This window comes from Pipra filicauda, unplaced genomic scaffold (genome assembly GCF_003945595.2).
Source record: "Pipra filicauda isolate LSUMZ 115617 unplaced genomic scaffold, ASM394559v2 scaffold47_size6085603_pilon, whole genome shotgun sequence".
NCBI lineage: Eukaryota > Metazoa > Chordata > Aves > Passeriformes > Pipridae > Pipra > Pipra filicauda.
In genome coordinates this window covers 835,577-860,503 of record NW_024104620.1, presented here as the reverse complement: position 1 = coordinate 860,503, position 24,927 = coordinate 835,577, and the positions used below count along the sequence as shown (strand labels likewise).

Here is a 24,927-nt window from a genome sequence, read left to right as displayed (position 1 = left end):
CAGGGCAGCACATTTGTCAGCTTAGTTTGTGCCTTCAGAAATGCCCTGTAATTAAACTGGCAAAACTCGCAGTGGCACTGAAAAAGATGGACATGGCAGATGCCCTGTAACAGGTAAGACAGGGCCAGTGTCACTGGACACATCGTAAGAAAGACACAGAGGTCCAACAGCTCTGTAGAAGGAAGGTCCCAGCCCAAATGTCCCAGTTCTTCCCAACGGCACACTACTTGTGTGATTGCAGCCACAACATTCCAGTGTACTTCAAGTGTGTAGTGCTGTGGATCAGATTCTGCCTCTCTGTTTCTTATCTTTTGCTTATCTCCTGCACAAAGGATCAGAACTGTTCGATTGTGTGGCAGCCACAGTTCTGCAACTAAACTCAAATGCACTGGCAAAGTCTCATCCTTTTGGAGCAGGAGGATATTTCAGTTCCTGTGAGTTTCACACACTAGGAAATCACCACATTATTTACAAAACGTTTTAAGACCTTCTGGAAAGAAAGGTGCTCTATACAGGCAGAACAATAGTTAGTACTTGCATGAGTCACACATACACAACTTTCAGTATTACACAACTCCTCAAACATCCCTCTTCCCCAAACACTCTCTATAAGATGAAACATGTGGGACTTCTCTCCCTCAAAAACACAACTTAATAGCACTAAAGAAACAACAAAATGTCCCAACATTACATTAAAAATTCACACTCCCATTTGAAGTTAATCTTAAAGGGAAAATGCAGCCCCAGAACTGCTTATGGCTGTGGCAAAGCTAATGAAAAAAGAAAATTAGGTGATCCCTTGCCAGACAGGTAAAGCACTGAAGAATAAAAACGCAAGCCAGTTTGCCATATGGACATCAACTTCTTCCTTATTGTCCATGTGTTTTCCGATGTATTTTTGGATCCTGCATCAATTGAAGATGATACTACAGGTTGGCCCACAGCCAGAAAGTGGCAAGTGAAATAGTGTTCCAGTACTTGCACTGTGAACACACAGCTGGCTTCAAAGGGAAATGGACTAATCCTACTTCATTTCCCTTCTCCAGTGTGTGTTTAAAGAGCTTTGGTGCTGAAGGAAATCACCCAGAATTCATTAGTTCCCTTCTGATTCAGCTCAGTGCTGCTGGAAAGGGAAGCAGGTCGGGATTGCAGGATCCTACTCAGTTTCCTTTTGAAGCAGACTTTCAGCCAATTCTGCTCTGTTGTACACACGCAGATCTCTATAATGATGCATATATTTAGATGTGATATTTCTCCAAGCTGCCTCAAACATATGAAGACTATGAAGGGAAGAAGAAAAATTAAATAATCTATTTGACTTTGTACCACTGAGAACTTTTGGCTGCGAACATTCCTGAGAAACAAACTCAGAAAATTCAGAGAAGTTCTACAAAGATACAGGAGAAAGGAGAGACAGAAAAACCCAACCGAGACTAGGAAACAATGACAACGAAGGAAAAAAGAGTAATACTTTTTTTAATACATCATATACAATTTCTGCTATTCATTGAAAAACTACAGCAAATTAAAACACTGTAACAGCTGAAGCAAATCCTAGGGATCATTTTGATCTTGTTTGGAGGTGGTTTTGGAAATGGAGACATGAAGATAAATCACTTACTCTGGACAGAAAGATCTTCTTCCCATTCATAATCAGATCTCTCTGTTTCTCTCTTCAGAGCTCATGTCATATTTTTATGAGCCTTCTTAAGGTTATGGGAAGCAATAGGATTTCAAATAATTCCAGCTCTATCCTGTTCAGTTTAAGGCCACTGCTTTCGAGACACTAAGTCAGAAATCAACATTCTTCCAAAGTAAACCTACAATTAACCACCTAAGCAGAAAGTGGCTTGTGACAAACAAAGCAGAACAGAAGAAAGCTCCAGGTTCATGGTGGGACCATGGCTTCACTCAAATCAAATAAGCACAACATGTAAAAATCACTTTTTGTAACTGCAGTGAAGACAAAGAAGTATTACTGCTGTAATAAACTGCCTCTTAAGCCTGAACTGTGATACCTTAAATGGTGAAGAGCCTTTTGAATTTGGCTTCCCCACTAATTACAAATCCATTAGCTTGAAGCAGTATACTGCAGAGAAAATGGGTCCTGGTTGCCATCAGCCAAAAAGCCTCCAAAATATCAACACTGTCTCTGAGACAGGCGACTCCAAACCCCGTGTTTTAGCAGGTTTTATTGTGTGAAGTTCAAGGGGTGTTTGAGGAGCTCTACGAGACAATTTAAAAATTTGATTCCTTACCAGTCAGCTGCAAAGATCCAGTACAGACACAATTTATATGCTGCACTAATAGCTCCTCAGCACAGGAAAATGAAGGACAATTAGAGAGCAAGTAATGGCTCAGTGGTTCTGTAGAACATTCTACCACCTACAGAGCGAGTTAAAATGAGATTATTTTCCTTTGTGACTCTATGCCAACCTCAGCTTACAGCTTTAACTTTTATCACTAGACCACAATTTAAGATGTTATTCAACCTACTCTAGAAAAAATCATATGACATTTATAACTTATAAAGGCTGAGAGCTTCATATAGAAGTGCTGGGATAGACACAGCAATAACAAATAATCTGCTATCTTTGCATGTACAACTTACTTTCTCACTCCAAAGACAAAGGTTGAATGTCCCACCCCTCCTTGGTTGTAGTGAATGGATATTGTACAGGAAGAAACCAGTCACCACTTGTAGTTTACATAACAAACAAATAAATACATGAAACAAAGACATATCACAGCTCAAACATGCAAAGCCAAAACTAGTTTATTATGGACTTTCCCCATTTTTGTTGTTTAACGGACTTTCAAAGTACAAGACAGTAGATCATACAAAGGCAATTCCAGCTCAGTCAGTTCCGTCAGTATAACTATTTTTTTATCCTTTCTTGTTTACCACATTTATGTCTCTGTTATTATTATTCTTATTTGCTACCCTGATTACACTAAAGGCTTTGTTTTGTATTGTCTTTGCAAAATCTGCATTTTCCTTTTTCCTACCTGCTTGGTTTTGCTCTCTCACAAAGAACCATTTCCTTTTGTTCACACTGTGCATATACATGACTTAAAAACTTCATTTGGTGTCACCTCAGAATTCAAATTTCCCTCCAATTTAAGATTAATTATTATGGATAAAACTATATTCTGAATGTAACCAAGCCCCTAACAGAGATGAGAATTTTGTTTTTACTGTCAGAAACATTTCAGCTTGAAAAACAGATTCCAGCAAAACCTGCCCTTGATTCCTAATGTAAAGAGCCACAAGTTCATTCTATGAACATAAAAATGAAGTGCAGAGTGAAAAATATAGTTCAGTAATTTACCCTACCACAGAGACAGAGTTACTATTTACAAATTAGAGTCAGTGTATGCAAGAAGAATTGGGCTCTTGAAGACATAACAGGAAAAGAAAACATCCTTTGATTTACATGAGAGATGTCTCCTAGGCTTCATATGGGAGGCAACGAAATACTGAGGGAGAGATTAAATGCTGTGGCAAGAGGCAGAACATAGTGACAGAGGAACACCTGCCCCTGCTGCCATTCCCTGACAGGTACCAAATGACCATGTGTGCCTGCAAGCAGGATTTAATACACTGTGGAGGCCAACACAGGCTGCCCAGAGCAGGAACAAAAGGGAAAGGAAAGCCATCAGGGAGCCAGGAAATATCAAGCCCTCCCACTGTGCTCTGCACATAGTGTACAGGCTTGTGCAGACCACCCTGGACAATACAGGCACTGCATGTTGTTTGAGCAACTCATCCTTGTACTTATCCACAATCAGGGAAGAAGGAACAGGGACTGTGGATGCCACGAGCCTCACAGTGACCTTGGAAATAGCTACTCTGAAAATACCTGACGGCTCCTCCGAGCTCCAGGCACAGATGTATCACCTGCATCCATCAACCATACATCCTGCTCCCAGCATGTTTTTAGGCATCACAAACTAAGAAGAATTAGATGATTCTATGGTAAGAGTTAGATTTGATATCTACAAACTTATTCTCACTAAGAGGCTTAACCTGCGACTTGTCAATATTATCCCATCCCTCTTTGTTTTCAAATATACAATATCACAAACCACTAGCAATCTAACATTCCCTCTAAACAGTGCAGCCTCTGAAGCATGAGGTTCAGAATTTTGACATTGCTAAAAACCCCCACATATTTCTCAATTAATTGTCAAATGTGTTGGCTTTAGTAATGCGCCCAAACCAAGAAAAATGAGTCTCTTTTAGCGGAAAACCCAGTAGCTAAACTTCAAGTGAAAAAAAGAATGTGTTAAAATTTTCCTCATCTGCTCAATCTTGGATTAAGCAGCTGTCTATTTACTGGGGATTTAGGAAAACTCCAAATAGAACCCAGCCTATTATTATGCATTAAAAAAGTGAGGTTTCTGTATGAGAATGTCCTCACGTGCTTCACTGTACCAGCTCAAAATATGGGATGTGCAGCTTCTGAGAAACGTGGAGAAATCAATCCTCCACAACTATTAGAAAATGCTGTGTTTAACACTAACCAGTCCAGCTGCTTCTCTGCTTTCTCAACAGCCTTCGTAGCTTCCTTGAGTTGTTTTCTAAGGTCTTCCTTTGGCTGGTCATGTTTACAGCACTAGGAGAGGAAGAAACAAAGCAATTGTAAAGCTCGTTGAGAAGTAGTTCATGTGCTATTAAAGGTGACCTTCCCACTTCCAGTTCTATTTGTTCTTCTTCCTCCCCAAAGTGGGTCAAATCTTTCAATTTAAAATCTGAGCACCCTTCAGCAATCAGGGCTCTGAGAAAAGCATTCAAAGCAAAGTCCTGAGATGCCCTGACCTTCCGGAAAGCTCAGAGACACATTCTAAGAGAGCAACAAAGGGTTGCTCCCCAGCAGGTTGAAACGCTCTGATATATTAGAGCACAACACAGCCCTGAGCAGGGCACACAGAGAGTTAATGGCAGCAGTGTGGGGAGCACAGCAAACCCGAGGTGCACATCTTCTCAGAATGATTCACACTGCAGACAAACACGCCTTTGCAAACAGCTGTACCCTACACGCCACTGCCCACTGGCTCTTCCTCAGTTGTTCATCACTTCAGAGGAAGCAAACCCTTTTCAGAGGAAATCACTAACCCTGATCTCTGCTCCGTGTTCACCTGAGCATTTCCCCTTGCGTTTCAAGTAAGGTCACGCCAGGTAAACAAACGCCAGGGTCTGGTGACCTGGAAGTCTTTGTCTGAAAGGGACAGGGGTGCATTTACAGAAGTAGTTCAGTCTGAGAGTGTGGCTTCACACTGAACTTCGGTGTAATTGCAGGTTACCACAAAAGCTAACCTATAAGAGTACTGTGGAGCAGCTCATTGGTAGAAAAGACTATTGTCCCTGGCTTGTTGCGAGGTATTTATGAGGGGAAATTCATACATCCTCAGATTCTTCATCCACATGATCTTCTACTTCTTTTTTTCTGTACCTTGATCCTTCAAGTGATAAACCTTGTTCCCAGTTCATGAACCTAATGCTCAGTTTTGCCAACTCTTCCTCCTCAAGGAAGGCAGCTGAGAGGTTTTGGCTTTGCGCCGGTGTCTGTCAACAACCAAAAAATGGGGTACACCAGTATTTGCAAGCTGAGCAACTACAACAAAGGCAAAACACTGCAAACCCAGATAACTGATACAGCAAATTGAAAGGTGGGTATTTTAAGTACATGTCACAAGATGTAACTTAGTACCTTTCACATCTCATTTTCCAGTTAGATGGGTTCAAGTCTACGGATCATGAAATCTGGAATGTAACTACAAAAATATGAAAAACTAACAGACAGACTTTGACAGTCACATAGTGAAAGCATATACAGCAGACAAGCAAAATGATCAGGAATATCCTCAATAATCCAATAAAAAGAGTAATTTATCAAGGTCTAAGGAACAGAATCTTCAGAAAAAACTCAACCAACTCTGCTGTCAGGTAATGTATTTAGGCATTCTGAATTAAGGGCAGCTAAAACAAAAACCTGTTATCATGTAGATTTGCATTTTCACTCATTGAAAGGATATGCCAGGTTAATCACCCTGTATTTCTGTTTCTCTGGTACCAGCTGTGAACCATATACTCATCAGTTTAGGTCTTAGAAAAAACAGCAAAATGGAGAGGGGAAACCCCCCCCAGCAGCACTACAGAACTACCCTGGCAGTTCCACATGCACTCCCCACAGTCTTGAGCACCACAAATTTATAAATATCTACAAGTTTTTCTCAGCAGATCAGAGGGAGGAGGTACAGCAGTGAAAAGTAGCTGCAGTGTGTGTAGTGTGCAGGTCACACCGGTGTCCCCAGGACAGGCCTGGGCTGTAAGTGTGTTATCGTTGAATCACACCGGTTGCTCAGAATTGAAAATCAGCATCATATTCTTCTTACTCTCTCCAGAAGAAACTAAAACCCCCCACGTTTTCAGAACTCAGGATTGCATCACACAGACCCCTGACATGTTAGGTTTGCAAAGTGAGGTGTTCAAAATGAAGGCCCAGATCTCACAGGGATGTGCTGAACTTGGCACTCTGTGTAATCCCACTACCCAAAAACTAGAGGAACCTGAATTTCTAGGAATGTAGACAATTCTGAAAATCTCTTTTCAATTGTGTAAAAACTAAGTAACTTCAATCCCAACTGCTACATTTATCAATCTGTTCTGATCAAACTTAGTTTTATCCCATCTCTTACTGACATGTGGGAGCCATTCATATAGGACCACCAGTACAGACATTTGAATGATAAAAGCTTGTGTTGATCTTTTTCCCGAAAAATGAAAATGACCGTCCTTTCTTTGTCCAAAATTCATGAAAAATGTACATAAGCTGAGAACAAAGACTAATAAAGAAAAAAAACCCTCCCCAAATTAAATGTTAGCAATTAAAAGAAAATTAGAAGAACAAGTACAACCTTTATAACAGAATTTTCTGAATATCTTTGTCAAAATCAAATAAAATTTGGCTTTTCTTGTGGTGGTGAATGCAAAGGATGAAGTCATACCTAATTCAAATCAGAGCACTCTAGTGAATGGAATTATCTCAGCTTACAGAAGGAGCTGGTTTAGCCTAATGGTATTTGCCTGGTAGGTCTGATAGCAAAAAGCTCAAGCTCTGATGACAGAGTGTGCAGAATGACCCATATTACCTTTTGGCCAAGCACAACTTTTAGAAAGCTTTAGCAGTTTATCATTGCTGCATGGTAATGATGACTTTTCTCAGATACAGAGAATTATGTTTTTTATCAATGGCTCATGCCAAATCCAAGTCCTTAAAAGAAATCAGCCCAAAGCAGGTGCACTGAGCTGTCAGACCTTGAAATTTGTTTTGAAACCAACCACCTGTTAGTGTAATTGTGTAGCTGTTTTTCCTGGCTTATGGGATTTCAGTTCAGCTGTTGTTCTCATGCTAACGCTTATTTCCTCTAGGAATCAGTCTGTCCGTTTACACTGCCCTACAAACTTCTCTGTGACTCTTCCCAGTGTGATGCAAGGAATACATGCACAGTGTCTGCCCGAGCACCTTTGATCACTAGCACACTTTGTTTACAAAATAGCTCACGGCTGCTGTAGGAAAATGTCTCAAAAACAGTACTGAACATCCTCTGTGACACATTTAATCGCTTAGATGACTCCTCTCTGCTTTTTGTTTGTTTCAGACGGCAACAAAGAACGTTTACTCTTAACGGATGATCTCAAAGATCAGATTTACTGTTGGTGCCTGACTCACATTCTCCTGATAACAGAGCACTGTTCCTGCCGCTGAAACAAGGTCTGAGTCAGGATTCCCACTGAACCCTTCTGCTTCTAAGGGTTTATAACTTCACCACAAGTTGACTCTGGGTTAGGGGTTAGCAAAGATGCTCAATGGAGCATTTACTCAACAAAATCTGAAGGGAAAAAAATCTGCTTGCATGTGAGATAAGAGTGTAAAAATTATCATCAGAAGGACAACAGCGGCCTAAGATGGTTTTTGTAGATGAGAAGAAAGAACAATGTGCTGGTGCTTAAGGGCCCAGGCAGAACTGCAGTCCCTTTATTGTGCAGTTTGCCGTTTTCAGCACCCTTTGGACATCAGCCACCCCCGAAAAAGAACGGGACACTTGGGTGAGAACAATAGCGGAGCTGTTCCCGAAGGCTCCCGCGCCAGCCAGTCCCGATCATCCGGCGGCTCCACACTGCCCTCCAGGGAGGGCCCCCAACAAAGTTACCGTGCTTCCCTCAGGTTCCCTCTGGCAGGACAGAATTCCTCGGGAGTGAACACATACAGCGAGTGAGAGAAACACAGCTGACATAAACACGAAAATATGCATATTTCATCACATAAAAAACAGTAAAAAAACAAATTATAAAAATTAAATATTCCATGTGTTCTTATTCATGCACAGATAACTGCTATCCAAATGCCTTTTTCAAGCATCATATAAAGGAACCAATAAACAATTTATGGGTAATAGTTCAGAACTATATGCAGCACTGTATGTCCAATGTGCACAGATATTGTGTAACAGATGATCACTGGGTGTAGGCATGACATGAAATGTGAGCTGTGTGCAGCCATGTAAAACAACTTTGGGACACACAAACTGTTGACAAGATATATCCTATTTAAATGTGTTGCCCATCCCTAACTGCAGAGCTCCTTGTCTCCTGTTTATCAGGAGGAACACCTTCAAAATGCTTTGAGAAACTTAATTGTTGTCATTGTCTGAACTTAAAAAGACTACACCTTTGTATAGAGTTCTGTCAAAAGAAATCCTGCTGCTTATCATAAGCACGTACTTCCCCAAAGTTCCTGTTTTTTTAGAAGTTTTATTAATTGCAAATGTTGTTTACTAGAGGAAAACCGTGACTGAAGCTCTAAAACAAAGAGAATAGTTGCAACTTTAATCCTTTCAATAAGCCTTTGTCTCCCATTGACTAAAAACTTCCTAAAGGAAGTAGAGCTGCGAAAATCCAGGAAGGAATTAGATTTGCCAAATTCTGCTCCTACTTGGATTTAGATGCAAAGGCTTTGTTACACTCCAGCATTGTACAAATGCTGGAGTAAAAAAAGAATGATCAACTGCAGAAATGCATTTTTGCCAAGGTTGAAATTATTAATAGAAGAGCTTTATCACAGAATGCACACTGTGAACTTACACAACTTAGAAAATAAATAATATATTGATTTTTTAGCTGCTGCTATTTTTTTTTCAGTGGTTTTTTTTTTTTTCTTTTTGTTATCTAAGAGGAACTCGGACACTGGGCTGACAATCATACAAGAACCTAGATAAGTAAGCAAATACGGAAAGGGAAAAATCAAAGGCAACCTCTTAATTAAATTAAGCGTGCTTTGCAGCATCCAAAATAAGAGAAATCTTCAAAATCCATTTCCATGACAACGAGTAATTGCACACGGAAAAGTGTGCTGTTGTGGCAATAAAGCTGAATTCCCTCAAGACCCTTCAGAGACACCACCAATTTGTTTTGTATTTTTTCCACATGCTCTTTTTAACTCTGTACCACTTCATGCTCTCCAGGTTTTAACTTGCCAAACATATAGAGATTAGGTAAATATATTCTGACTTATTCCATGGGCCAGAAGTCCTTTTAATTTCTTCTCCTAGAATAACTCCAAGGACAATTCCTATCTCCTTCCTACCAACATGATGTATATTGCAACTGTTCATTTCTTGATCAATAGTAGACTGGAAGATTAAAGAATATTTGAGCCACCCTGTTTGTAAGATGCTGTGTAAGGACAGATTGTGGAAGGTGCTGACTACCTTCATCTTCTTGTGTTTTCAGTGGAAATGTTGTTCAGCATATTAAGTAAAATCAGCTTGGTAGAGCAACAAATGTCAGAGGTGTGGCCAAGCTTGGCTGGAGTCAGAGTTTCAGTAGCCACCAGCAAGTGCTGTGGTCAACATCACACCCAGCCTGTGTGCGCTGCTGGCTCACAGCACCCTCAGAGGGGCTGGGCCTGAGCTTCAGCCTCAGCAGCAACTCATGCCTCCGGATTCCTAATGAGACAAATTTATGGCTCTGCTATGGAAACACCCTCACAACATTTGTAACATGAAACACCCAGTTTTGGAATAGCTTCGGTTTAGAATATGACAAGTGCTAATGTCTAAATTTCGAGGATATATTGGATATCATTATTCACAGTGACTGAAAACTTCCTCTAAGATTTTCCTTCATACATCTCCTTCATAATAGAGATATGTGGAGCACACACCCCAAATCACCAAAAGTGCTTTGATTAGATCAAATTGTAACCAGAGAAAGAAGTGAAATGGAGAGAAAAAAAGGGATTTCTGTGTTCCACTCTTGATCACAACGGTTGACAACCCCCTCCCGTCCTTTAAGGCAGAAAAGCCAATTTTAATTTAAACTACAAACTGTTGACCAGGCCTCAGCTTGGCTTTGCAATTCACTGTATGCCTGAGGGATAAATTATTTAGCATTAGCACATGGTATGTCATGTCTTGTTACTTAAGTGGGGTATGGCCTCCCTCCAGCTGCACCCCCGGGGCCGCGGGATTGGCTGCGGGTGATGTCATTTCCATGTGGTAATCCCGGGCCAGGGCCCGGGGGACAGCGCTGGCCGCCCCCCCCCCTCCCCCCCGGCCCCTCCGCCCCCGGCTCTGCTCCTGCTCATCGCCCCCAGGTTCGCTGCAGGTACTGCCCCCATCGCACGGCCCTCGACAGCAGCGCAATGACACAGAAGGGGCGGCAGATGAGCTGTGTCGTCTGCACGTGGCGGTCTGTGCCCTTCACAGAAGGCCTGTTATCGATTTACCGACGTGGAGGTGGAAAAGAAATTTTTGCTGCAGGCCCAAATTAAATGGAGGATTTTGAGGGGTTATTGTCAGTAATTATTCTTAAAATTAGTTAATTTTTCTATTTTCAGTGCATTACAGGTTTTTGCTCAAAAAACCCCTGTTTCTGCACTGCAAAACAAAGGGATTCTGGAAAAAACGACCCGAGAGCACAAACTCTGGAAAATGCTTCTCCTGAAAGTTGGGCAATGGAATAATTAGGCACAGTCCCTTTCAGATTTTGTTTTCAGTTAACACCCTCATTACATAAAAAGGGCTTTTCCTTCAGAACCACCTTGAGCTTATTTGCCCTGGAGGACATACTCCATGCTATTCACCACTGGAAGGCTCCAGCACAAAAACACGGGTTACAGGGCTTGTTTCTCCTGAGTTTCACAGCAAGATCAGTAAAGTGCCAGGAATTGCAGAGCACTGTGTCACTGTGTCAGTGCAGATGGTACCGTCTGCTCCGTGGTGAGGCACAAGATTTGCATCTGTCTGTTAGTTCAGGTTCAGCAGCAGTTCTAAGTGACAGGTAAGAAAAGGCACAACTGACACTGTGAGAAATCCATGTGTGGTTACTGTTACATTAGCATTTATGTTCACTACACAACACCCTGCCATCAGAACTTGCTTTCTTGTGGTGAGGAATGAAAACTGACTGTGATTTGCCTTCTCTGCCCCTGAATCTTGACTCTTTGCAAGAAGACAAGAAAGGATTTTGTGAAAGCTGCGTGGTCTCGGGGTGAAGTGACAATTCCCTGAGACAGGGCCAGAAGGGGAACTTTGCAAGGGGATTCCCACGAGAAGAGGTGTTGAACCAGTGCAGTACAAAGTGCTGCAAAACAAACAACGGCAGGACAGGAAACGAAGAGCTCTAATCGATACCGCAAGAGGCATTAGTTAGTCAAATGTGAAAATTCAAAACTGCAGTTTAAATCAGGACAGCCAACTCTTTCTCGCCCTGCACCAAATAAACAATCTATGAGTCTATAGGACTCGACAGCTGCTTGCACCTTTGATTTGTGTCATTTCAGAGCTGGCACCTGCAGCCAGCCCTGGCCTCAGAACTGCAGCGTTGCTTCAGGCACCCAGCTGGAGGGAAACACCTGCATTTGCACTATTGCTCATCCTCCCCAAACTACCACTTGTAGCTAACTAATAAACAGCTAACTAATTATAAACAGCACAATTGGGCAAGGGGTCAGGAGACTGAACTGCTGCTGGGGTAAGCATGGGGAAGCCACGCTTGCTGGGGAGAAACATCAGAAGTGCACTTTGGTTTGGTTCCACGCACAGTAGCTGGCCACCTCACAGTCCAACATGCTTATTTACATCCATATAAATATCTCCAGGGCAGGTGCCAAGAAGATGGTGCCAGACTCTTCGGTGGTGCCCACTGACAAGATGAGGAGCAATGGCCATAACTTAAGACTCCAGAAGTGTCACCCCAACATGAAGAACTTTGAGGGTGGCAGAGCACTGGAGCGGGCTGCCCAGGGAGGGCGTGGAGTGTCCCTCTCTGGAGACATTCCAAAGCCAGCTGTGTCACCTGCTCCAGGTGACCCTGCCTTGGAAAGGGGGGGTTGGACTGGGACCCCTTCCCACCCTGAGGATTATATGATTCTGTGATGTTACCTCAGGCCACACCGTGCCTGATGCGAAGGAGGGCAAGCGAACACCAAACCCTCCCGCTGCGCTGCCTCAGCGCATCCCAGCCCCGCACACCTCCGCAGCGCCGGCATCGGCGCGGGGCTGGAGGCGCTGAGCCTCGTCAGGACGGCAGCGGCTCCATGAAAACGACCCTTTTGAACGAAAATGGGAGCGGGAGGCGGCCAACAGCGGTGCGGGCGGGGCAGGACCACGACACCTCCCTGAGGGGAGCCCTGAGGGACCGCGGACAGCGCGCGGACAGCGCGCGGACAGCGCGCGGACAGCGCGCGGACAGCGCGCGGACAGCGCGCGGACAGCGCGCGGACAGCGCGCGCACAGCGCTGAGCGGAGCGCGCGCACAGCGCTGAGCGGAGCGCGCGGACAGCGCTGAGCGGAGCGCGCGGACAGCGCGCGCACAGCGCTGAGCGGAGCACGCGCCGGCGGCGGCTCTCGCGATACTGCGGCCGGGGCCGGGCGGGGCGGGGCGGGGCGGGGCAGCTGTTCTCGCGAGAGCCGGGCGCGCGGAAGCGGCGTGGCCGTGAGGGGCCAGAGACCGTGAAGCGCCGTGAGGGTCCGCCCGGGACCGCCCCGGCCGCCGCAGAGATGCCGAGCGCCGCCAGCCGCGGGCAGGGCCACGACCGCCGCCCGGAGAACGACGACTCGTCGGCGGCTGATGTGGGTCTCCGCAGGGAACGGGGCGGGCGCGATGTGGAGGCTCCCCAGGGTGGGGTTTGGCCGGGCCCGGGGACACGGCTGCCTTTGGCTTTACCCTGCCTATATCCCCCCCGTCCCACCTTCACCGGGCCCGGTCTGTGATTCCCTGAAGAGCTCAGCCCCTCCAGAAGCACCTGGGCTGCCTCTCCACAGCAGGGGCTCCTGCAGGTGCTTCTGTCCCAAGCGTGAGGATCACACAGCAGTAATGAAAGATTGTAGGCCGGTGTTTCTTCAAGGGAAAAAAAAGTACTAATAATGAACATCAGTTCGTTTTGTAATGAAATCTGTTTTACTTGTTGCAAGGCCAAAATGCATCAGCAGTAAGGAATTGTGAATGTTGGCGGCTTCCATAAAATCGTGAATGTGCCACAATTTATCAAAAGCAGAGGAGCAAAGTCTGTCCAAATAAAGCATTTAGAACGAACTTTAGTTCGTATATTGAATAGAACGAAATAAATAATTCAGGGGTTTTTATTCTAAATGAATTGTTTGGTTATGAAACCAGGATTGTGATATTTTTGGAGAAAAGGCCGTGTTCCCCTGTGTCTCACCTGTTTTGTTAACAGTCAGGCTTCACTGGGCTGTGACCATGGCACGTGATCTGGATTTCTCCGTGTACCTGAATGTGGGAAAGAGATATTTAATGTATCTACTTCTGTAGGACTCAGTATTTTCAGGAGTAGGTTCTTTGTAGAGAAAGTCACACAAATTTCTGTGTAAGAGGTGATGATCCTCGTGCACATTTGAACTTGTGGGAGTTATTATTTTCTTACCTGGCACAATTGTCTTCTCTCCCTTGTGTGTCTCATACGAGTCTGAACCACAATTTCTTTACTATTACAGCTAATTATTTTGTATCCCCTCAGTTAACTCTGCAGTGATATTGTTCATCTTTCTGTGTATGCTTCTTTGATGTGTGTTTCTTACCTCCATTTTAGGATTATGCTAAGGAAAGATATGGAGTATCACCAATGATACAATCCCAAGAGAAACCAGGTCAGTTGAAAACCGAAACAAGTACTTGCAAAAGAGAGGGAGGATGGGGAAAGAAGGAAAAAAGAAGTTATGTATTTGATACCTTCAGTACTTTGTTGAGAAATCATTTACCAAACTTTTTCATTCATATCCCACTGGCATTCTTTCACTTTCTTTGAATACTTGTGAGACACTTGTGAGACACTTGAATTTGGAGTGCTATGTCCAGTTTTGGGCTCTCCAGTGCAAGGAAAACTCATGTTTTGGAGCCACTCCAGTGGAGAGCCACCAAATTGTCCAGGGGGCTGGAGCACAGGATCTCAGAGGAGAGGCTGAGGGAGCTGGGCTTGTTCAGTCTGGAGAAGAGGGAGCTGTGGGGAGGTTTTATTACCGTTTATATCTGCTTAATGGAAGGGTGTAGGAAAGGTAAAACCAGGATTTGAAAGTGTGTGGTAATTGGACAGGAGGTCATGGACACAAGTTAGAACACAGGAAACTGAAATGAGAGGGAAGAAAAAAATAAAACCAGGAGTGTGATTGGATATGGGAGCTGGGTCCAGAGAGATTGTGGAGTCTCAGTCTTTGCCCTTGCCTGGGCCACACCTTACACAGCTCAGTAGTTTTGTCTCTGTCCAACACTGTAGGGTTGACTTCTTTTGTTATTATTAAATTATTATGATTTATAATATACTGAGTCCTGAGCTGTCAGGGTTTCTCTGTGTTTGGAGTAAGTGCGTGCTGCTGTGGTTGTTCTCCCTGAGTAGGATCTCAGTCTGCTTATGCAGCCTGCATTGCTCCTGCATAGGAGCACCAAACCATTAATATTTATGGGGTTTATATTATTCACACCACCCTGAATTTAGGAAATCCTCATTTTCTACTGATGGGGAATTGAGATTCAGAAAAACTTATCAGCTAGAGAACAATCTCCCGGGACAACATCCCAGGAAATACTAATCTTTGTATTATTCAGAGCATGAAACAGGAACATGAGAAGGAATAGACTGACTTTTTGTAACTTCTTCATAGTGAAATGTAAAGAAGCAACATCATCTGTGATGAGTTGATTTTTTTTTTTCCTCCTCTGAATGGTTTCGGCTGAAAAAGGCTGAGTGCTGTGTTTAGTTATGTTATATTGTCCCTGTGACTCTTGATACTCTTTTAAAAAAGTCTCAGTGTGTGGACAACATTGAGTGGGTTTTCCATTGGGCTTAAAATACAACCTACAACACTCCTGCTGTTCTGTTTTTTAGGAGATGGTTGCCCTGAACACCAGAATTAGGTAACCATAAAGAACAAAATACCTATGATAAAAAAAGTTGGAAATCATCATAGTCCCTTCACTGAGACTATTGCACTTTTATTTAGAGATTCAGTAGTTCCTGCCAGGAGAGCTATTGCCAAAGGGTTCTTGTTCCTCTGCAGACAAATTAAAACTTTTCAGAGGTTCACAGTGTTGTTTCTCCACCCTGCTCTGCTGAGCTCACATACACCTGTGCCTTTCTTGGCCCACTTCAGTCCTTCTCCTGCTAACATTGGCTGCCCTGGCTCTCTGATGTTCTCATTTCTGTTATGTCAGGTCTTTAAGTCCTGACTTGAGGCTGTGATTTCTAGTAAAACTGCATTTTTTGCCTTTCCTTTTTTCTCCTTTCAGCCCCATTATCTCATCTCCCCTCCCTGGAAGTTGCTTTCGTCTTCTACTGCTTTTGACTTCCAGTTTGTTTTTTTTTTAATCAAACTTACCTTCTCTTTTTCAACTTTATGGAATATTGCAAAGATGCTGGCACTCCACAGGGACAGCAGAAGTACTGATCAGTCTGTTCAAAATTCCACGATGCAAGAGAAATTAACTTAGTTGACAGGCAGGGAATGGGGTCTGGAGGTGGAAAAGTGATTTTGTCTTGTACATCCCACACAGCTTTTTAGGCTTTTATCCTCTCCACCCATGTTTAGAAGAGGTCAGAGCTCTCAGAGAAAGATAAGGAGATTTAATATGTTGAAAAGAAGAGATTGTGCTGTATGTTAAGGAAACAAAAAATACAGCTTCCCCATAAAACATGACTCAAAATGGCAATGAAGGTGAGACAATCTGAATACTGAATTGAGGCTGCAAGTGCAATTTCAAACTTGCAGAGTGTTTTGTTTAACTTTGTTTAAAATCTTTGTACCGTCTGCAACTGTAGCATGGTTTAAAACATCTTTTATTTTTGCATTTAATTGTCTAGAAGTGTTTATGTGGCAAAAAGACAGAAAATGTAAGTGTAGCTTGCGTTTATGAAAGAACAAGTAGGTCATAGTCTGAAGAATACGGTGGAAGGACCTTAATAGTGGGAGCAAGAAGCTTCATTTATATCATGAAAGAGATGAAAGTGAGCTGGAAGGAATTCCAGGTCAAATGATATATGAAAGTACCCTTTTTATGAAAAGTGAAATAGTTTTTAATAATTCATAGCATATAACAATTTTTGTGTTGACCATGTCTTGTTTACTCTTGGTGAAACATGGACCATTATGTATCCAAATGACTTTTGAAAATATTTATCTGGTGCAGGTGGATCCTGAAACACTTAGAGGATCCATAAAAAGTGTCGTACCTAGAAATTATTTTAAGTTTTAACAATACAGTTTTAAGTTGACTGAGGTAATTTTTACTGAATATTGTACTCTTAGAAACACCAAAGGTTATGGGTTGTGATGGTTGCATGTTTCCTGTAGTACTACACTGGTAGAGTTTGAATGTTAGAAGTTACTGGAAAATGATAGCATCTTTATTCCCCTTTCTCCTTCTCCAGTGCATGCACACACACACACACACACACACACACACACAATATTCGTTTATTTGAGTCGATTTCCCATCACATTTCTGTCTTTGTTTCCATTCTGTCCATTGTTTTAATGTGTTTCTGTGAAGAAAGAGCTGCATTGCCCTGAGCATGAGCTAATAAACATCTTCAGCCCCCTAAAATCCCTAGTGCAGAATAATGGGCTTGCAGGGCAAGCTGTGACTGGCATTCAGAGACAGAAGGAGGGAGTCCAGAAGAACAGATGGTAGGCTGGAGTGGGCAAACTTTGGAAAAGTTCTGGCGGGAAAAGTCTCCAGTGAAAGTGTCTGAGTAAATTTAGTGTTATTTTGAAATCAGGAGAAGTCTGTGAGGAAAGGTATGTCATAGAATCAGAGAGTATCTCAGGTTGGAAGAGACCCATAAGGATCAATATCTCCACTGAAGAATTTTTTTGGCTCATAAGCAGTGTTTTTAACTGCAAGTGAGCAAGTGTAGCTGTTAGAACCGTTGAGGTTCTATGCAGTGCTATCTATATCCTCTATTTGATTTCTAGATACTATAAAAAGTGTTTGAGACCATGCAAAAATGCATTTGGCCAGAAAAATACAAGTAGACAAGTACATTTCAAGAAACAGTGGCATGCAGCCAGCATATTGGCAGTTCATAATGGTTGTGTACAATTTTTAAAGTCCTGATTTATTTAAAAATATTTTCCTCGGTAATTTTTATTTTTTCATTTTTTACCCAAAATCTGACCTTCCTAAACCATGCATTTCTGTTATTTAGCTTTCATGGGTACATTGAATTTGAAGGGTTCTTTCTGATCAACTTTGGCTCTGACAGTGATAGTGATAGCAGTGCTTGATGAGGTGGTCAAACAGATTCTCTCTTAAAATTGTTATCCATTTTACACAGTACTACTCTTGTTGCTCCAAAATGCTGTTGTTTTTATAAAAATAAATTTTCTTTTAATTTATAATACCCATTTATTTGTGGTTTCTTTCTCATATTTATTTTAAATAAATTGCTGTTCATTAATTCGAATTAATTTAAAGTTAATAATTATTTTATGGTGCTATTCACCCTACTTACCTAGGGTGGGTACAGAGAACAGCCCTGCCACCTCTGAGCCTTTGCTTTGCTGGTTCAACCTGCCAGCCCTCCCGTTGCACAGTGGAGCAGGGCAGGCATCCCTTAGGTGGCAGAAATTCAGACTAATAAGTGCAGGTGGTGCAGTGAAGTCCTATCAAAACCAGTGTAGTCATGCTGGGCTCTGCCATCCGTGAACTGCAGTGAGCGTTGGTGTTGTTAAAGTGCAGCCTGACCCTGCTGTATAAGTCAAATTAAATTGAACCAAGTTAAAGCTCCTTGATCCTGTTCAAGTCACTGGGAAAGGAAATGGGATCTTGTGAGTTTTCAGTACGTCGATTATGCTGTAGATACAAAAAAGTAATGGTTTGGATTTATTTTAAATTTTGGCAGGGTATTTGAAGTTGAAAGTGAAAAATGTTTTGCTTCAAAACCACCAGAACTTTTAACATCTTTGTTTCTTTCTGTGACTCAGATAGAGTTTTGGTTCGCGTTAAAGACTTGACATTGGAGAAGGCTGATCAAGAGGTTTGGGTTCGTGGCAGAATTCACACAAGCAGAGCTAAAGGTGAGATGCCTCCAGGGTTTTTAGTTTTATTTCCTCATATTGTTAGTGTAACCTGAATGTTTATTTTGGTTTCATGGCCTATGGTCTTGCATTCAAGAAAATTTTGCCACCTGGTTACTCAGTGTCCCCTCAGTGTTCACATTGACTGGGTATTTTCTCTTTTTCCACTTTTCTTTTCCCAAGAGGTAAAAGGAAATTTTCTTTTCAGCAGTGAGGAAATCAGGTTATTACTATTACATTGTAGTCAACGTGAGTTTTGGTTTTATCATATTGCTAAATAGTATGTGGACAATTGTAAATAATAGGAATTCAAAAATATTACAACTGTTCTCCTTTGATGCTAACAGTTGTGAGATAAACCAGTTTTAAGCTTCTACAGTAAAATGTACTTTTATTATAAACGTACCAGTTGTCAGACAGGTCATATTTATTCTGCTGCATATCAATATCTCCACCATACCTTTTCTTTGGCAGGAAACAAAAATCTGTGTTAAAATTTCAGTTTTACTTTCAGTTACTGGTATCTGATTATATCAGTTTGAACTTCAAAGAAGAGGCATCATCTTTCTTTACCAAGACAAAGGGAAAATCCTTTCCTAGGTTCTCAGCAGTGTGGGCTGTCATACTTGGCTGTCTGACAGTCACATTTCTTCCCTGGAATCAGAAGTTCTCTCTGGAGACCAGGTTGCCATATGCAAACCTAAATAGGCTTTGGCCTTTTGGCATCAGATGCTGACAACTGTTGTACTGGTTTCAGTTATGTTGGGCAGCTCTGTAGTCTTTCCAAGAATTGAAAGAAAAGAGCATAAAGAAATTACCTTCCTGAGTGAAACTTAACAGTAATCTTAAAATTGGGAATGATGCAAATTAGGGGCAAGGATCCAGTACAGAATATGGTCACAGATTCATTTCTCTTTTAGAGTCATCATTTTCTTAAAAAATGTCCCACTTAATGGGTGTCTGTGCTGCAGTCAGTTAAAATAAGGAACTGCATTGCTGTATGACATTGATCTGTGGTAGATGCATTTACTTCAATCACAGTGACATCTCTGTAACATGGCAGGACTAACTTCCAAGAAGCTGGTTGTCATCCTTCACCTTTGACCTCAGGAAAAGCTATTGGTTTTGATGAAATAACACTACTTATTTTCAAAACTCTTTAACACAACCTGAAGAATGAAAGAAAAAGGAGCTGATCGTGGGCATGAACGGTCTGAATTTATTGATTGTGTCTCTTGTTCCCTCTCGGTCTGACAGCAGAGAACAATTCTGACATTCAGGGAGTGCTGCTAGGGAATGCCATATGCTTGTTTACTTAAGCTTTTGGGGAAAGAATCTTACAAGAAAAGCAAATGTTTAAGGGTAAAAAGTAATATTAGCCTTTCCCACACACATCATGGCACTATTCCTACCATTATGGAAAAGAAAGCCTTGCAGGAAACAGGAAAATGTTACACAAAAATAGCTTTAGTTTTTCTCAGAAACTTGAATTTGACTCCTAAATAACCAATATACATACCCTTTATTTAACCCTGTCTAGTTCTGACCAATAAACCAGAAATTAATGGGAACAACTGCAGATTCCAGCTGTCTCATATAGCAAGTCACTCCTGAAATCTGATGGAAATGAACTGAAGGATGTGTAAAGAATGGGGTGTTGGGAATTGCTGTGGCTGGTACTAAAATTAAAGTGCTTGGGGCCCTGTGGTTCTTATCGTGGATTAAATAAATGTTATTTCTGGCCTTCTTTTAAAGCCACCCTAAGCTACTGGTTACGTTTATCATGGAAAAGCCTTTGGGAAATTGGTCTGGGCTTGGCCAGGCAGCTGGACTTGTGCAAGATGGTAGACCTGAACTCGGTTTTGGTTTATGAATGCAAAGGTTTATTAAACATCTGAAAATAAGAATCCCACCAAGACCAATTTAAATACTGGACCAAATTTTATAATCAACTGTATAAAGTTTTCTCTTTGCTGGCAAATGTCTGAAACCAGCCATATATTAATTTATATGACCAAACAGTTTTTACTCTCTATACACATTCCTTCCTTACATCATTTTCTTTCATAAGGTCTCAGGTGATTTGGTGCTTTTATCCAAGAAAAACAATGGATTTCTGGTTGGTTTTATGTGCTTACTTTTGATGGAATTCTCCACATGGTGTCTTCTCTTATTTGTTCAGTGACTAAACATTCCTTGCATTATACTGTGTCAGAGCTTTTTAACCAAATTTCTTTTGAAACTTTTTTTTTAGGGGTTCTTGTGGGACATGGTTTGGGTTTGTTTTATGGAAACTTAGAGTAGCTTACTGTTGAATGTGAGTAATGCTGGTCTTATACTTTCCACTTAAAGACTGTGTCAGTATTTTAAAACACATAGAGAACATCCCATAATCCCAGTTTTTTATCACTCAGATGCTTCCTTTGTCCCAGCTCTTGATCTGGAAAGGTATCTAAGCATGAGCTAGATTTGATTATGGCTTGTTCTTTTGATACTTGGTTTTGAACGCCTTCAGTTCTTTTGGGAAAAGTTCTGTTTCCTCCTGCAATCCTTGTAACTGGGATACTTTAACTGGTGCTGTCAGTGAGGTCTGTTTGATCACTTATCTGCTCTATGATTAGAAATGGTTGAGTTCTGCAAAACATCCTCTTTGCTAATGAAAACCGCTACTGTTACTCACGACAAACAGATTTGAGTCCTTTTATAATGCAGATATTGATCAGGCTTCCAGTGCTGGGGATTAAGTGCAACTGCCAGAGAGTTTTGGATGAGGCTCTGAGCAAGCTGGTCTAGTTGAAGATGTTCCTGCTCGTTGCAGGGGGGTTGGATGGATGGCCTTTAAAGGTCCCTTCCACCCAAACTATTCTATGATCCTGTGGTATCAGGTTCCTCCATCATTTCACTATTTTATCCTTAAATATTTGCTACTTGAGTGACATTGTAGCTGACTTCAGCTGTGGATTTTTTGTTTGAACACCTCTGGAGTACAGAAATAGTTGTGTTCTGTTTTCTGAAAATTAGTAACTAATTTAGTTGCATTTTTGTTTGTCATATGATGAGATTAATTTTTTCCAATAATTATAATGTTAATATTTAATAATATTTTGTACTAGTTTTGTATGTTTACTTTTATTTCCCTGAGAGCATGTGTCAAGTGTTCTGTGTTTCTCTTCTGATACTGTTTAAATTCTCTGTAGCTGTGTCAGGAATGGCAGTTGCATAATTACAAATGAAAATGGCAACAGGCTTTTTAGTGTCAGTTTTCCAGTTATGTGGATGTTGATTTATTGTTTTAGACTCTAAGTCAACAATAACTGGGAAGTAGCTGTGTATAACAAAGCTTTTGACCTCTTCCTATTCTCACCATTTCAATGGAAATGTTACAATGTTCTGAGTCAGAGGGATAAAGTTAAAGGGATATTGGTGCATTTATCAGATACTGGTACAACAATGAAATGTTTGTTGTTAATGGCTCTCTCTAGGAAGAAGTATTTAAAATCACCATATTTCCTTTAATCTAAGTTAAGGAGTAAATGACTATTAGAGATGTGAGAAGAAATATGAAATGATTGTAACTGTCAGCTAAACAGGTTAGAAAGAGCTCTGATGACTTGGAAATCCCCATTTTAAAAGTCAACAAAATGCATTATGTTCTTTGTAAATTGTTATTAATTTCTATTAACTTCTCTTTCCCTAAGATGTTCACGATTAAATTGCTCTTACAGGAATTTTTAATTGGGTCTTTTAGGTTCTTGTCATTCACTAGAATCAATACTCCTTTTGTACCCCTTCATTCTGAATGTGTGGTGTATTATTGTTGGTTTAGTCCCTGCAGTGCAAAATCAAGCCTGTTTCTCTCAGAGCAGCTTTGTAAAGTCAACTCTACAGCTTCGATTTGAGAAGATAAGAAAAAACTTCTTTAAAAAGAAATTAGACTTGAAGTAGTTGTGAGCAAAGAAAGAAGGAAAAGTGTGATTTATTTCTTGCAGTTGAACAAAAATAGTTTCTTTGAAAGTTACGATTTGTTGTTTTTCTTTTGTCTAAATATTATTTATCTTGGAAGACTTACTGTTATTTTCAGAAGATGTCCATTCACGTGTTTATAGATGTAAGGCAGAATTATTTATCTGAGGGTGTGTGTACATGCAGAGCTGAGTAGTGTGATGGAGCTTTTTGGGGGTGGGGGGGCTGGTGACGATGAGCTAAACACAGACACACACACTCTTTAAAGCTCAGCCTAATATTTAAGTAGGAAAGCATTTTTTCTCATTCACAGAGAGCTGGAGTAAGTTGTCCTTAATGCACCTGTGTTGTTTCCCTTTGTGTTCAGGGAAGCAGTGCTTCTTAGTCCTGCGTCAGCAGCAGTTCAATATCCAGGCTCTCGTGGCTGTGGGACAGCATGCGAGCAAGCAGATGGTAAAGTTTGCTGCCAAGTAAGTAAGCAATTATATCCTGTTGTCAGAGTAAACAATGGTGGGAACCAGGACTCCCAGGGGTCGGGACCATTTTCACACATTAACATCAATGCTTCGTTTGTTTTAAAATGTAGTTATTTAAATTGTCAGCTCTCTATTGCCCTGAATACATTACACTGACAAAAGGTAAAATAGAGAACAGGCTTGAAATTCATTCTGAACTGCTGAAGCAGCATTCTCTCGCCATAGACAACCTACATTTATTTCCAAGCTGGCTAACAAAAAGTCTGGCAAGCTGAGCTTAGTGGGACACTTCATTTTGTGTGTGGTGCTGCTGTGTGTCTGCACATGTTCAGGGTTTTTCTTCTACAAGATGTGCAGTGTAGCAATACATTTTATAGTTAGAACTGGTGTGAAGGAGTCCCATGTTGCAAGTGGCTTACTGAGTTGAAGAAATTAAAAGTAGCTTCTGTGCATTGCATTAATCTTATTTACACCTTATTTTTGGCACTAGAATGTTTAATGAGGGATTTAAGTTAATTTTTCAGAAGTTGGGGGAGGAGCACTAATAGACTTGCCAATTGAAAGTGTTTGTTGCAGCAACTTGAATTCAGTTATTTGGTTCGTTTTGTTCCTGAAGATAAAAGATGATTTTTCTGTTTGCCTAAGGTTGTGCTTTCAGGTTGCCCAGTAATAAACATGCTTGCATGATAGATGTGTTTTATAGCAGAACTTTTAATCATGTATATCTACTTGTTCACAAGTAGAAATGTGGCTCAGTTTGGTGCAATAATGTTTAACATGTGGCACTTGAGTTGCTTCTGTGTAGCTCTTGGCACTACTCTCATGCCTGGGAAGGGAGCCCCCACTAATTAACTGCAAAAGTGCTACAGCCTTCAACCTTCAATATGTCAGGAGAGGAAGGATTTGTTATAGTACAGACTTCCAGAAGCCGAGCTAAGAAGGTTGGGATAATACTTCTGCTGAGGGGGTTCAAGGCAACGGGAAAACAGACCCAGCAGTGTTTGTTGGTTGGCCGTGCTTAGTGCTGGCAGTGCCAGTGTGAAACATGCTGTTTACAGGTGTTTGTGAGCCAAAGTGAAGTGTCCAGTTTCTTCATGAAATGGTTTATTCTCTCCACCACTTAGAATCCTTGAAAAGAATTAAGTGTATAATTTACTTGTTCCCTAATTCATCTCCCTCTAACCTACCAATAGTCTGCCTGTACTCTCTTGGCAACCTTGTACTGCAGAGCAGTGGAACAACCCTTAGAGTTGTGATCTCCTATTCTCCAGTTCTCTCCAATATCTGTTTTTCAGTTTTCTTCATGATTCTTTACTCCACAGCAGACTTTCTTACATTTCGTGAGTGGCAGAGCTCAGCGGTTAGGAGCTCATGAGAAGGAAGTTGGTCCTTACTCTTTTCTTCCATATGCTGACTGACACTTATAAACCTTCCATGATGTTTTTTTGTGATTCACTGCTCTTTTTTCACTTGGTTAGTTTTCTGCCAGGTTAGTGATTTACACTAGGTCATGGAGATCCAGAGCTAACAAGGAATGGTAAATGGTGGATTAGGGTATCTGAATGAGTCATGGGCAAAGCTCCTTTCTCTCATGGCAGTAGAGAGCTGTTGAATCAGACAGAACCTCATCCTTAGTTCTTCCCAACTCCTGTAATCTCTCCACTTTTCTGGACAGGACAGACCTGAATTCCTTTGGGTAGCCAGACTCGTGATGTTTGTAAGCTGTGCTTTGACTTTTCATTCTGCTCCCTTCTGTGACAGCATTTGCTGGTTAAATCCTGGTACTTCAGCCTCTCTTAATTTACAGCATTCATGTTTTGCTCGTTATTTGTGGTTCTGAAATGTTTGCATGCTCATCATCACGTTCTTTGAATGGTGTAACTTTCCCTGT

At 41.5% G+C, this 24,927-nt stretch overlaps 1 protein-coding gene across 1 annotated transcript in view; it reads left to right on the top strand.

Moving 5' to 3' along the window:
• The first annotated feature begins 12,997 nt into the window (after positions 1–12,997).
• DARS1 (aspartyl-tRNA synthetase 1) overlaps positions 12,998–24,927 on the top strand; it is a 36,520-nt gene continuing 24,590 nt past the window's right edge. Inside the window, exons 1-4 of the mRNA XM_027748988.2 lie at positions 12,998–13,140; positions 14,118–14,175; positions 18,505–18,597; positions 22,928–23,030. Of these exons, the coding sequence (XP_027604789.2) occupies positions 13,069–13,140; positions 14,118–14,175; positions 18,505–18,597; positions 22,928–23,030 (326 nt within the window). The 5' untranslated portion in view covers positions 12,998–13,068. The remainder of the gene's footprint in view (positions 13,141–14,117; positions 14,176–18,504; positions 18,598–22,927; positions 23,031–24,927) is intronic.